Source organism: Ochotona curzoniae, unplaced genomic scaffold, assembly GCF_017591425.1.
Source record: "Ochotona curzoniae isolate NIBS_2020 unplaced genomic scaffold, NIBS_Ocur_1.0 scaffold_4505, whole genome shotgun sequence".
NCBI classification, from domain to species: Eukaryota; Metazoa; Chordata; class Mammalia; order Lagomorpha; family Ochotonidae; genus Ochotona; species Ochotona curzoniae.
The window spans coordinates 32,190,092-32,202,702 of record NW_024467118.1 but is presented as its reverse complement, the minus strand read 5'-3'; the positions used below and the strand labels follow the sequence as shown (position 1 = coordinate 32,202,702).

At 40.8% G+C, this 12,611-nt stretch overlaps 1 protein-coding gene across 1 annotated transcript in view; it reads right to left on the bottom strand.

Annotated features, from left to right (window-relative positions):
- The window catches only part of INTS9 (integrator complex subunit 9), a 108,401-nt gene that overhangs the window by 31,486 nt on the left and 64,304 nt on the right, over positions 1–12,611 (bottom strand). The window contains exons 7-8 of the mRNA XM_040966466.1: positions 3,188–3,308; positions 2,318–2,452 (exon numbers count right to left, since the gene is read on the bottom strand). Of these exons, the coding sequence (XP_040822400.1) occupies positions 2,318–2,452; positions 3,188–3,308 (256 nt within the window). The remainder of the gene's footprint in view (positions 1–2,317; positions 2,453–3,187; positions 3,309–12,611) is intronic.

Sequence of the window (12,611 nt, the reverse complement as noted above, 5' to 3'; positions counted from 1 at the left end):
TGCCTCCAGGCTTGTCTTTATATCTGGGATCCAAGCCTTTATTTTTCATCTCTTGAACATTCTTTTAAATTCATATTCCATCATATTCACCACCCTCTTCTGAAACAAACAATCTCTTTGCCAACCTGTGTCAACTGAATTTGTGTCATTATCACCATACTCAAAGACATTGAGAAATGAAAGCTTTATTTTTCCTTTACGGGCATTCAATACATTTTTTTTCTGAATTAAAGACCTGTCAGTATTTTCTTTGACTAGTTTCTCCCTTTTTACTGGGTGAGGTTTAATTTAATAAGGAAAGAGCTTTCTTTCTCCTTTCCCTTATGCTTCTTAGAGCATTGCAGTAGCCCAAGGTGTTCTTGCTATCTAGTGAGAGCTAGATTCAAGGAGGCCACGGGCTGGTAAAGTTTTTCTTCTTAAGTTTCAAGTGAGCCTCTACCACTATCGAGGCCTCAGGACCATAACAATCCATGCACAAACAGGTATGGCTGTATTCCAAGAAAAGGCTATTTCCCAATACAGGTAGCAGGTTGAGTCTGGTTCCCAGGCCATAGAGCTTGCTGTTCTCTATAGTTGACGATCACATTTTATTCAATCGAAAAACTTTCCTTAGTCTTGCTAATTGAATATAGAATCCAACTATGTGGGTTAAGCAAAATCTAATTTTTTCCTCTTAGTCATATAACACAGGTTGCCAGCTAGAAATTAAAATTAATTTCTTAGGCATGTTGCTCATTACTTTCAAGACCTTATTTTCCCTTTAAATTTATGGACCTTGCAAGAATAATTTACTGGAAATTACATCAACAGTACTGTAAAGGTTTTGATCTAAGCAGGACAAATCAGAAGAGTTGGCTGCCAAGCCATCTTTCTATCTTATACGGAAGAATGTATCAGGAGTGATAGAAGCTGCCAATAAAAAATTTTGATTCAGTGAAGCAGATTATGACGACATTGATGGGCTTTTGATTTCAATAAGCGGGAAGGGCCCAGAATTCTGCTAGCTGCAGTAAAAAATAGCAGCTTGTCCTTGATGGACCTTGAGATGAAACTTGGTTAAAAAGAAGGCATGAAAAACAATGCAGAACGGCAGCTCGGGAACATCTGATCGTTTAGGACAAAGTATCCCTTTCCCCACATTAAAAAATACATGGGAACCAACCTGATGTATACAAATACGAAACATTATGCTGTAAACCTGACACACATCAACTTTTGTCAATGAAAAAATAACCATACCTTTCTATAATAACAGCTCTCCTTGAAAACATGGCAAATATTCCTAAAACCTGATAGCCATCTAAGTGTGGCAAGCATGAACCCCACAAAGTGACACACGGTAAGTGGGTCAAGAATTCTACTACGCCTGGGGAAGGTGGAGCTATGACAGGAACAAAGCTGATTGTGTTGGGCAGATCAAGACAACCTTCTGGAAAGGGGTTAAAATGAAGAAGACTGAGTCTATTCGGCCCAACTGCAGACCGAAGGGAATACGGACCCACAGGAGGCAAGCTGTTAAAGAAGATGAGCGGGTTAAACGATCTCATTGTAAGACTCATCTTTAGCTTCACCATGAAGACAATAAAATATTAGGTTTATGTTTAAGTACACATAAGTGAATAAGTGAAATGGGATATGTATTTCCACAAGTTATCTATTTTTTTATATATTCTTCCATCAGCTCATTAGCCAGTCTCCTCAAACCCTGCACAAACATGGAAAGAACCAAGATCTATGAAAACATTCTATACAAATACCTAAAAATAATGTTGACATGCATACCCTGTTAATATGGCTACAATGGGAGCCAGTGCTGTGTCATAGTGGGTTAAGTCACTTCCTGTAGCACTGGCATCTCATATAGATGCTGGTTTGAATCTTGGATGCTCCACTTCCAATACAGCTCTGCACTAATGGCCTGAGAAAGCAGAAGAGGTGGTCCAGATGCTTGGGCCACCCACCCATGTGGGAGACCTGGAGGAAGTTCCTCACTCTGGCCTGGCCCAGTCCTGGCACTACAGTCATCTGGAAAGTGAACCAGCAGATGGAAGACCTCTCCCACCCTCCCTCTCTCTTTATAATGCTTTCATATAAAATGTAAAAATGCAAGAATGAATTGCTAACTTAAAAACTTCCAAGAGTTTCCCTTTACACATTCAAATAAAATAAGAATTCTTTATCCTGGCCTACTAAGTCCTATGGTACATTCATAGAGATTAAAATTACACAGAATTTTAAATGGCTTTTGGAACTCTGGATACCACTCGGTTTTGAGTTAAATAATCAAAAATTTGAGTTGGTTAAAACATCTGTATACCTGGGGGTGTGTGGTGAGCAAGGAGGACCCAGAGACATAAGACACTTTCTCATAATGGGACTGGATGATCCAGTTGGAGCTTCCCAGTGCATAGCCGGAACTCAGAGGGGTCACCTGGACAGCACCGAAAAGCTCCTAGGAAGAAAACAAGTGAGAATGTGTAATGAGCTTTCAGTAACATAGTCATACCAGATACATTTTCAGGTGAAAAAAAAAGATACAAGAAAAATATTCTTGCTCAATTTGGAAACCAAAATGAGAAACGTCACAGTAGTGTAGACGCCTGAGACCAGACACAGAAAGCAGTTCTACAGCCTTCCCTCATCACCTCAGAGTTCTGATCCATTTCCAGATCACCAGCTGCTCAAGAACTACTCATTAAAAGGCAAAATGAGACATCAAATACCAAACGGGCCAAAGAGTCAAATATTCTGATTATCCTGTTTCATATTAGTTTAGGTGCGGGCTCTTGATTGGTCCCTACTGAGGGCCTCTGGACACAGGTCAGCAGAAAAGGGACCTTTAACCGATCAGATCAGCGCTCACAAGTTGCATTTCTAGTTTCTCTGGTTGCCCCTCGACTTGCCTAAATATTTCAGGTTCGGAAGTGAGGATGACATGACTTTCTCCCACTTCATTACATTGAGGCCAGTGAATGCTTAGCCAGCAGAGGGTTACAGCTGAGTTTGGAAAACAAAACAAAACAAACCTGGGAGGATGAAGGAAAATTACAGATGTTCTTTTTACCTTGCACTAGTACATAATTTTCAGTGGCTGACTCACTCTAAATAGGGAACAGTATGTGTCTTGCAAAGAAAAATTTAGATTGAAAATATCAGCAAATCACATTCAATTGATATCAACACTTACAATTTTTTGAGAATATCCCACCAGTTGGATTTTACTAAGGGCTGAGTTCACTTCTTGCATTGTGTAACATCTTCTCCATGTTGAAACTTCCACTGCGTCCTTGAGAGGAGATGGCAACAGCCTGTAAATGCATCACACTGTCAATTACTAGCTGGACATATCTTCACGCTATAGAGCACTGCTTTCTAATATTTTTCCATTTCACGTAAGTTGTCCAATTCATTGGTATTTTCATTTTTCATGGGATTCTAAAGAATCATTTTTTATTTCTCTAAGGTTGGTACTATTGTTCCTTCCATTTCTGATTCAAGTAACTTGCATTTCTTCTTTTTTCCTAAGATTTATTTATTGTTATTGGAAAGGCAGATATATAGAGAAGGAAAAACAGAGAGGAAGACCCTTCGTCTGCTGATTTTTTCCCCAAGTGGCTGCAACTGCTGGAGCTGCTCCAATCTGAAGTCAGGAGCCTGTTGCCTCTTCTGGGTCTCCCACGTGGGTACAGGGTCCCAAAGCTTTGTGCCATCCTTGACTGCTTTCTCAGGCCACAAGCAGAGAGCTGGATGGGAAGCTGGGCTGCTAGGCTGGTAGGATTAGAATTGGCACCCATATGGGATCCTGCAGCATGCAAGATGACAATTTTAGCCTGTAGGCTATTGCACCAGGACCATTGTCTTTCTTTTACTTGGTCAGTCTAGCTAAAAGTCAACTTTGCAGGCCTTAAAAACAAAAATGCACTTTTTAAAATTTCATAATTTTTATTCCTGTTGTCTATATTCCCTATTAGTTACAGAAGATAAGCATGTATATGATCCACAAGGCTTAAAATATCTGTATCAGGGCCTGATGTGATGGCTAAACTGGCTAATCCCCCTGAAAGCACTGGAATGCCATATGGGTGCTGACTCATGTCATATGGGTGTTCCACTTCACATTCCAGCTCCCCGCTTATGTCCTGGGAAAGCAGCAGAGGATGGCCCAAAGCCGTGGGACTCTACAGCCTCATGGGAATCCTAGAGGAAGCTTCTGGCTCCAGGCTTCAGAGTGGCTCCACTCCAGCCATTGTGGCCATTTCAGGAGTGAACCAGTGGACAGAAGATCTTTCTCTTTCTTTTTCTCTGTAAATCTTTCAATTAAAATGAATAAATCTTTTTTTAAGAAAGTATCCATAGCCATTTATAGAAAATGTTTACCAACAGCTGATCAAGAAAATCCAGAATTTCAGTTCTTTTTTTCTTCCTCTTTATTGTTTTTCTCTTTGTACTGTTATTGCGTACATAACAAGAACTCTCTGAACTAATGTTCAAGTGTTTTCCCTACTCTCTTCTGTTTCTGTTTTTGTTTATTCAAAGAAATTCTCTAATCAGCAACCCTTCCATTAAATTTTCATGAAGAACTTAAGTCTAAGAAAAATTTACCAGCTCAAGGTAGCAAAAGGGATATCAAAAGTCTACTCCGGAGACAGGGCTGCCTCTATGCTTGCTTTCCTTGACAAAATGGCCAAGGAGATTTGAGTGGTCTTCTAAAAGCTCATGGAAAAATGTGTATTATAAAAAAACTAAACATGAATTTCAATATTTTTGCACCAAAATAAACTTAACTTTTGATGCTTTTTCCATAAACTTTCTGAAGTGTCTGCATATGGTTAAAAATAGGAAATGAATGTTGCATGCGTGTACACACGTACACACAAACACACCCCCTCTTCCCTATCCTGTACACGCCCAATGCTCACCATTGAGCTACATGCTACATTCAGGATAAAACCTAAGGCCTTCAGCAGGGTTTTAGGAATGTCAGTGTAAAGCAGGGAGAATATCAGTTTCCTCTTAGAGTTGTTTTTGTATGGGAGATATAACACCAAGTGTTTGACACACACACAAAGATGCAGAATAAAGGCTTGTGTCCAACCCTGTCCTGATACACAGAAGCTCCACAACCGCTGCAGCTTCACCATTTTCCAACAGTATTACAGTGATCTTCAATTCAGAGTGACTCACCTCAGTGCGCAAGTTTGAAACTGAATGTCTCAATTCTTGCTCTTAAGGGTCTCAAAGAAGAATCCAAGCTTTTACTTTGCTTCGATTTTTCCTTAAGAGTTTCAGAATCAATGGACTGTGGGGCTTGGACCCACCTAGGGCTAACGGGTGCAGGGCTTCTTCAGCATATGCCAGCGCTCCATGTCTGGCACAAGACTGGCTAAGTGAGGAGGATTCCACACTTCCAGCCCAACACAGTTCTCAATTCACTTGTTTGTTTCACATTCATTTTAGCATTGCCAGGGTCTTACAGCTGAGTTTTCTATAAGGTTGACCAAAAAAGTCATATTTAAAGGAAAAACTCCAGCTCTTTCTTCACTGTGACTTTGCTTACCCATCACTTGACGATCAGTACTGTCATCACCCACAACTGGTGGGCTCCAGTCTGTCTTTGATGGTCTTTCCCCAACTTTTGTCCCCTTCCTATCTAGGACAACATCCTATGAAAATTAGAAAACTTAAAAATTGGAAGTCTTTCTCAAAATGAGGCATTCTAGTCACTTTAATGTTTTCTCTCTTGCTGGACATGAAACAATTTTATATTCAGCCCACAGAGTAAGCTGGCAATGGGAAAGTGGCAGGTGTGAAGATGGAAAACACCTACTACTTTTATTCCCAATAGTCCAAAACCTATTTCTGACAGGTAGGGAAAGAATGTACTTAAAAACCAAACCAAACCAAAACAACACTGGAAAATGGAGGAATATTTCAGCTTGGTTATTTCCCCACATTCTCCTTCAGGGTAGGTGGCACAAGAATCACAGCCTGTACTGCAACTGAACACAGCATCTGTTTACAGAGAACTGCTCATCACAGACAATCCTCCACAGAGTTCACCAGAGCTCTGTTGCAGGAACAACAGTCTTGTTAATAGGCCTTCTGTTTGCCTTACTAAACCCCTTGGGACAGTAACATGTTTTGTTTTTATCCCATTATTCACATTGTACATTATTTTCATTTTTGTATAGTGAGCAGTGAGCAGAGTGCCCTAGGTAAGTGGCACTCCAAAGGTACACCTTGTATGAATGCAGCAGCGACATCTATCAGAACTAAAATGAATTGTTTGGTGTTGATCTACTTTGGAAATACTCAGGCTTCACTTTTCATATAGATCCGGTGACTATATCTTTACCAATTAGTACTCTGAGTAATTTTTTTTATCAGCTAGAAATAACATTTAAATGAGAAATTATGGGGTTGGCATTGTACTACACTGGGTTAAGCTGCTGCCCACAATGCTGGCACCCTATAATTGTCAGTCAAGTCCTGACTGTTCTACTTCCAATTGAGTTCTTGTTAATGTGCCTGGAAAGGTAGCAGATGACTTAATGACCAGGTCACCTGCTACCTACACAGGAGTGGGGATGTGTGGCAGAAGGAGGGATCCAGTTGTGTTCCTGGCTCCTGGATTCAGCTAGGCCAGCCCTTGCCATTGCAGCCATTTTGGGGAGTGAGCCAGCAGATGCAAGATCTTAACTCTCGATCTCTTTTCCGTCTGTGTCTCTCAAATAAGTCATCTTTAAGGAAAAAATAAAGAGATGAGGCATTAGGCAAGTGGATCGTTAATTTTTTTTTTTTTTTACGCTGACATTGTTCTTTACTCTTCCTGGATAACGAGTCACTTTGTCATTATTTCCTTCTATCTCCTAACATCCTGTGCAACTTAGCTTTCCTTGAAACTTCCCTTGCACTTACTTGAGGTCATAATTATAGAGAGGCATTTATAGAGCCATTTAAAGTCATTAGACTTATTGGCTGATTTAGGATAAGGAAACCCAGAGGGAACTAGTTCTTTTTTTTTTTTTTTTCTTCTGGCTTTCTAATTTATCAAAGTCAAGTTCTCAGAATCTAAATGTTTCCTAAGTACTTTCTAAAAGATTTCATTGTTTTGTGCTGTTCTTATCACACTTAAGTGCCTAATAAACTTCTTTTGCCAGAGCGTTGACATCCTGCCAGAGCTCTGTTGTCTCTACATCATATCAGCACAACCAACTGTACTGCCTTCATGAACTTTAAGAGTTAAGACCCCGAAGTTGGCAGGGACCACATAAAAGTTGGTAAGTAAAACACTGGTTAGGCTTTTTCGGTTTGCTGAATGAACAGAACTAATATGAAAGCAGAACACAAAGCCCACAGGAGGGGCCAGTGCTGTGCTGTAGTGCCTGGCATCCCATGTGTTCGTGGTTCCAGTCTGGCTCCTTATTAATGCAGAGGAAATGCCTGAGACCCTGCGCCCAGGAAGGAGCTCTAAGACACTCCCCTGGGACCTGCTTCAGCCTGGCCCGGTCCTGACTGCTGCAGCCATTTGGGGAATGAGTCAACACATGGAAGTCTTTCTTCTTCTGTCATTCCTTTTCTCTCTGAAACTCTGTCTTTTAAATCAATGAAAAATAAATCTTAAAAAAAAAAAAAGAATATAAGGCACAGAAATTGGAGCAGACAGTTTTTCCTCTCATCACAATAGAGTAAGTAACATGTTTTGGGATGGGTGGAATGGGGCTCTGTTTACACAGTAATGACCTATATGAAGTTTACCAAAAACAGAATCTCAAAAATCAAACTTTATTTTTTTTTCAGTATTTAATTTTTTATTGTAAAGTCAGAATTACAGGGAGAGGAGACTGAGAGATTTTTCAGCTGGTTCACTCCCCAAGTGGCTGCTACAGCTGGCGCGGAATTGATCTGAAGCCAGAAGCCAAGAGCCTCTTTTGGGTCTCCCATGTGGGTGCAGGGTCCTTAGTGTCCTAAGGTCCTTGGGCTGTCCTCTGCTACTTTCCAAGGCTACAAAACAGGGAGCTGGATGGGAAGTGCAGCAGTCAGGACACGAACTGGGGTGCATAAGGAATCCTGGCATGTGCAAGGTGAGGACTTTAGCCACTAGGCTGCTGGGCCGGGCCCAATCAACCACTTCTTATTGTAATCTAAATTACATAATATTAACTAAATTACAAATTCTGAGATTTATTTTAGACCAAGTTATTGCTAGAAAGGACAGAAGCAATGGCTTAAGCTACCAAAGTATTCTGGGAATAATTCTTTAGAGTATCTAAACTATCTTTTATTTAATTCAATGGTCACTGAAAAAAACTCTTATCTAAAATGTGATATCTTAAGTGGACTTGTTCACTGGAACAGAGTGTCCTAGACAGATGAACCATGCTAGTGCTGGAGCCAGGCAGGTGTCTCTGTTTAAAGTAATTAAGTGGGCTTTTTGTTTGTCAGTCAACATCTTGGGAATTTGGTTAGCATGAGTCAGTCTCTGAGACGCCAATCAACTGAGTGAAATAAAATGAGGTATCCGGAATCAGAAAGCCGAACAAGATGTGAAGACTCCATTAAAGTATTGCCACTCGATGAGATCCTGCTCTAAGGAGCTTCTCTTTGGGGCATCTCTTAAAATCATAATGTTAAGTGGATGTGGAGATCATTTAATTAAGTTCTCCTCTTTTACAGAAAAGCAGACTGAGTCTGAAAGGGTCTGAGTGACAGTGTTAAGTAGAGGCGACAGTGGGATTAGAAAACAGCTCGCCTGCAGTCCTCTTGACTACCTTTCTTTCATCAGGCAAAGCAGTGTCTGAAGATAAATAAATTAAGGGACAGAGGGAAGATGTGTTCCAGTTACCAAGAGGTGGCTGTGTAAGCCGTATGTGTCAGTAAACAGGAAAAGGCTGCTGGCATTTACTAAGTACTTAGTATGCGCTTGGCATTGTTTCAAGGAATTTACTTATATTACTTGTTAAACTCTTCACAACAACTCTATAAAGCTGCTAATACATTCTTATTTTATAAATGAGATAAGTGCCTTAAAAAAATAACTTGCTGCAGCTACTAAGAAACAGATCTGAATTTCAAATACTGCCTACTTGATCTGTTAAGTCCATACTTTATCATTTCTTCTGATTTTATATTTAGACCTGATAAATTCCTTCACAAACATCTGAAGTATAAAAGCAGAACTTCAACTTTGATATGTATTTTTAAAAAAGGTTGTCCATAAAGTATGAACTCACATTTTAAGTTGTACACTAACAATCCCCATAACAATTCAATCATGAATGTCAGTACTTGATTCCTTAGCACTCGTGAGAGGATTATCACAGTATCTGCTAATGATTTATCCCCAATTATAACTGTAGATTTCTAACTTTATATACAGTAACGATATGCAAAGAACACTAGTTGGGAGGTAGTTAAGACATCATTTGGGATGCTTACATCCCACACTGGAATGCCTGGTTCCAGTTCTGTCCCTAGTTTGAATTCCAGCTTCCGGCTGAGACACACCTTGGAAGGCAGAGTGCTGACTAAGCACCTGTGACCCTTAGACCCATGAGAGTTAGGATTCCTAGCTTCAGCCTGGCCCAATCATGTTCTTAAAGGATTTAGGGAGTGAACTAGCAGATGTAAGATTTTTTTTTTCTCAATATGTAATGTAAAAATAATTAAAACTTTAAAAATGTTTGGGCCTGGTGCGGTAGTCTAGTGGCTTAAGTCCTTGCATTGCACACACCGGGAACCCATATGGGTGCCAGTTCTAATCCAGGAGGCCCCCATTTCCATTCAGCTCCATACATGTGGCCTGGGAAAAGAGTCCAGGACGGCCCAAAGCCTTGGGAGCCTGCACCCACATGGGAAACCCAGAAGTTGTTCCTGGCTCCTGCCTTCACATTGGCTCAGCTCCAGCCATCGTGGTCACTTGGGGAGTGAATCAGTGGACAGTAGATCCTCCTCTCTGTATACTTGACTTCCCAATAAAAACTAAAATAAATCTTTTTAAAAAGTTTTAAAATATTAGAGATTGAATTAGTTCTGAAGTAGATTATTTGTTTTCAATTATGCCATTAAAAACTTTGAAATCAGTTTAGCAAAGTTAGACATGCAAAAATTGTATTTTCCCATTAAAAAGCTATCTTTTTTTCAAGAAGAGTGAATTGCAACGTCAAAACAGGAAGGAAGGTTGACTGTTTTCAAATAAATCTCATGCAATAGTAGCAACTGAGGTAGGAAGTCATACAGCTGTCAAAAAGCAAAGAGTAACAGCATTTTTCTGGGTATACATATTAATAATATATCAAATGCTAGTTCAAACCAACTTCAAATGATTTAAGGCAATTTGTCAGATCAACGATTTTGAAAATTCTTAATTTATTGTATCTTCAGTTGACAGCCTGATTAGTAACTACTAGCTACTGGCATGCATTAATTGTAGCCTCCTGACCAGGATCTCCTTTGAGACCGCCTACAAAAGCTCTAAATGTAAGTAAAAAATTGGGAGTGGGGGGGGGGAGGTTGAATCTCAAATCCAGCTCACAGAGGTCATTTTGTTTGCATCACACAAGATTTTTTTTTTAATGTGTGAACCAATAGTTTAAAAAATTAAATTTAAAACATCCAGATTTGGAGTTTCTCTGGAGAAAAATGATGATGATTTGGGAGCATGGGCCACTGTCACATGGCCACAATCTGTTGAAGTTGCACATCAGTGGCCATGAGAGGGGCACAGTGGCCAGTCCATAGTTATCACCAGCCCACCTCACTGCTATTGTTTTCCTTAGTCCTGGAGGCATGTGGACATGCGGTACCCACTTCAGAGGAACTGGATAGGAATTAAGGGCCCAGGATGGAGGGAGACAATTCCCCATTCCTGCCCCCACCCCCAAAGCTGAAACACACAGCTTACAACATTTGGGAAAAATTTCACTTAACTAGATAACAAAATGCCGTGTTTTTCCACATACAGTACTTTCAGATACCAGCCATCAACCAGCTCACAACAGAGGTCAATCTAAAGGTGATGTAAATCCTTCAGCATGACCCGTGTCCAAATGGAGCACTGCTGGTATTATGGCCCAAGGTTAAATTCGAAGTAAACCTTTTGGGGGGAACTCTTGTCTAGGGTCAATTAAAGAATAAACAGTTGATTCAGGAGAAAAAGGGGACAAAGCTTCCTTGTTGTGTCTAATTGCCTCAGCATTTTATTTGAGTAATTAGACTCTCTCTCTCTTTATCAAGCAAAAACTGGTTTGGAACAGTGCTTGGTGCCATGGTTGAACTGCCACTTGGGAAGCCTGCACCCCACATCAGAGTGCCTTGGCTGAAATAGCTGACTACCTGCTAACCATGTGGGAGGCTGGGAGTGAATTCTCAAGCTCTCGCTACTGTCTGGCCTGGTCTTGGTTGGTGTGGGTGTCTAGGAACCAAACCACTTGATGGGAAATCAGTCCCTCAGACTTGGTTTCATTTTTATTTATTTGAGAGACAAACTATTGACTAATCTCATGCTCAAAAGCCAAATATGGTTTTGGAACAGGGTCACAATTGAAAGATGGTTTTTTCTAATACTGCATTTATTCTAAATTAGCTTTTAGCTTCTGATTTTTGCCTACTAGGTGGCAAAATGGAAAACTCAAGGCTTTATTTCAACTACCACTTCTTTTTTAAAGGGAGATTTAAGTGGCTTACGAGGTAACTTCCAGGCCTGTTTGCTAACCATCTCTTTCAAGTTCCAGTCACATTTTCCCTAACAGACATAGCAACTTCTTTTGTGAGCCAGTTTGTTGTATTTTTAAAAGAATGGGAGGCAAAGGAAAACTGCCAAGGATTTCGCCCAAGGTCACAGCAGAAAAGACAAAGCAAGGATCTGAGACTTTGTAAGACTTGGCCCGGGCTTTGGGAAGTAAGGAAATATTGACATTTGAACACTATTTCCAGCGTGCCAAGATTATTTGTGGCAGGATGCTATAAAAGGCATAAACGTAAAAGGAGGAAGGCAGGCAGGCCACAGCATACATGTGCTCCATGGGAAAGAACACAGTCTCAAGGTGGGGAAATGGGTTCCCTGTAGCCCAGGGTACCCAGGAGGGAGTGAAAGGTAAGAGGAAAGGTAACAGAGGAAGGGGCAGGAGAAAAGAGGGTTGAGGAAGAGCATGAGGGAAGGCGAGCGAGCAGCATGCTAGGAGAGTAGTCAGGTCAAGGAGGACAGTCACACACACACACACACACACACAACTAGGCAAGTGCAAACCCAGAAAACCCTTCTCAGTGTGAAAGCCGTGTGCACCTTAGACCCCCCCAACAGGAAAAAGACATACCAAAGGTCCACCAAACAGGGGAAAACGCACACAGACACCATACTTCCTCTCCTCGCAGGAGAAAGGGCTCGCACGCTTGTGTAGAAGCGGGTGTGTACAAAACCAGTGGCCCAGGAGAAGGGTTAGGAGCAGTCACACAGCTATCATATGGGTTAGAATCTAGATTATGCCACGAGTGGAGTGACCCTGGGCAAGTTACTTAACCTCTTTGTGGCAGCTTTCTCTCCAGCAAAATGGTGATAACACCACTGCTTGCCTCTCAGTGTTGTGAAGAGATTAAATACGCACTTAGAAATG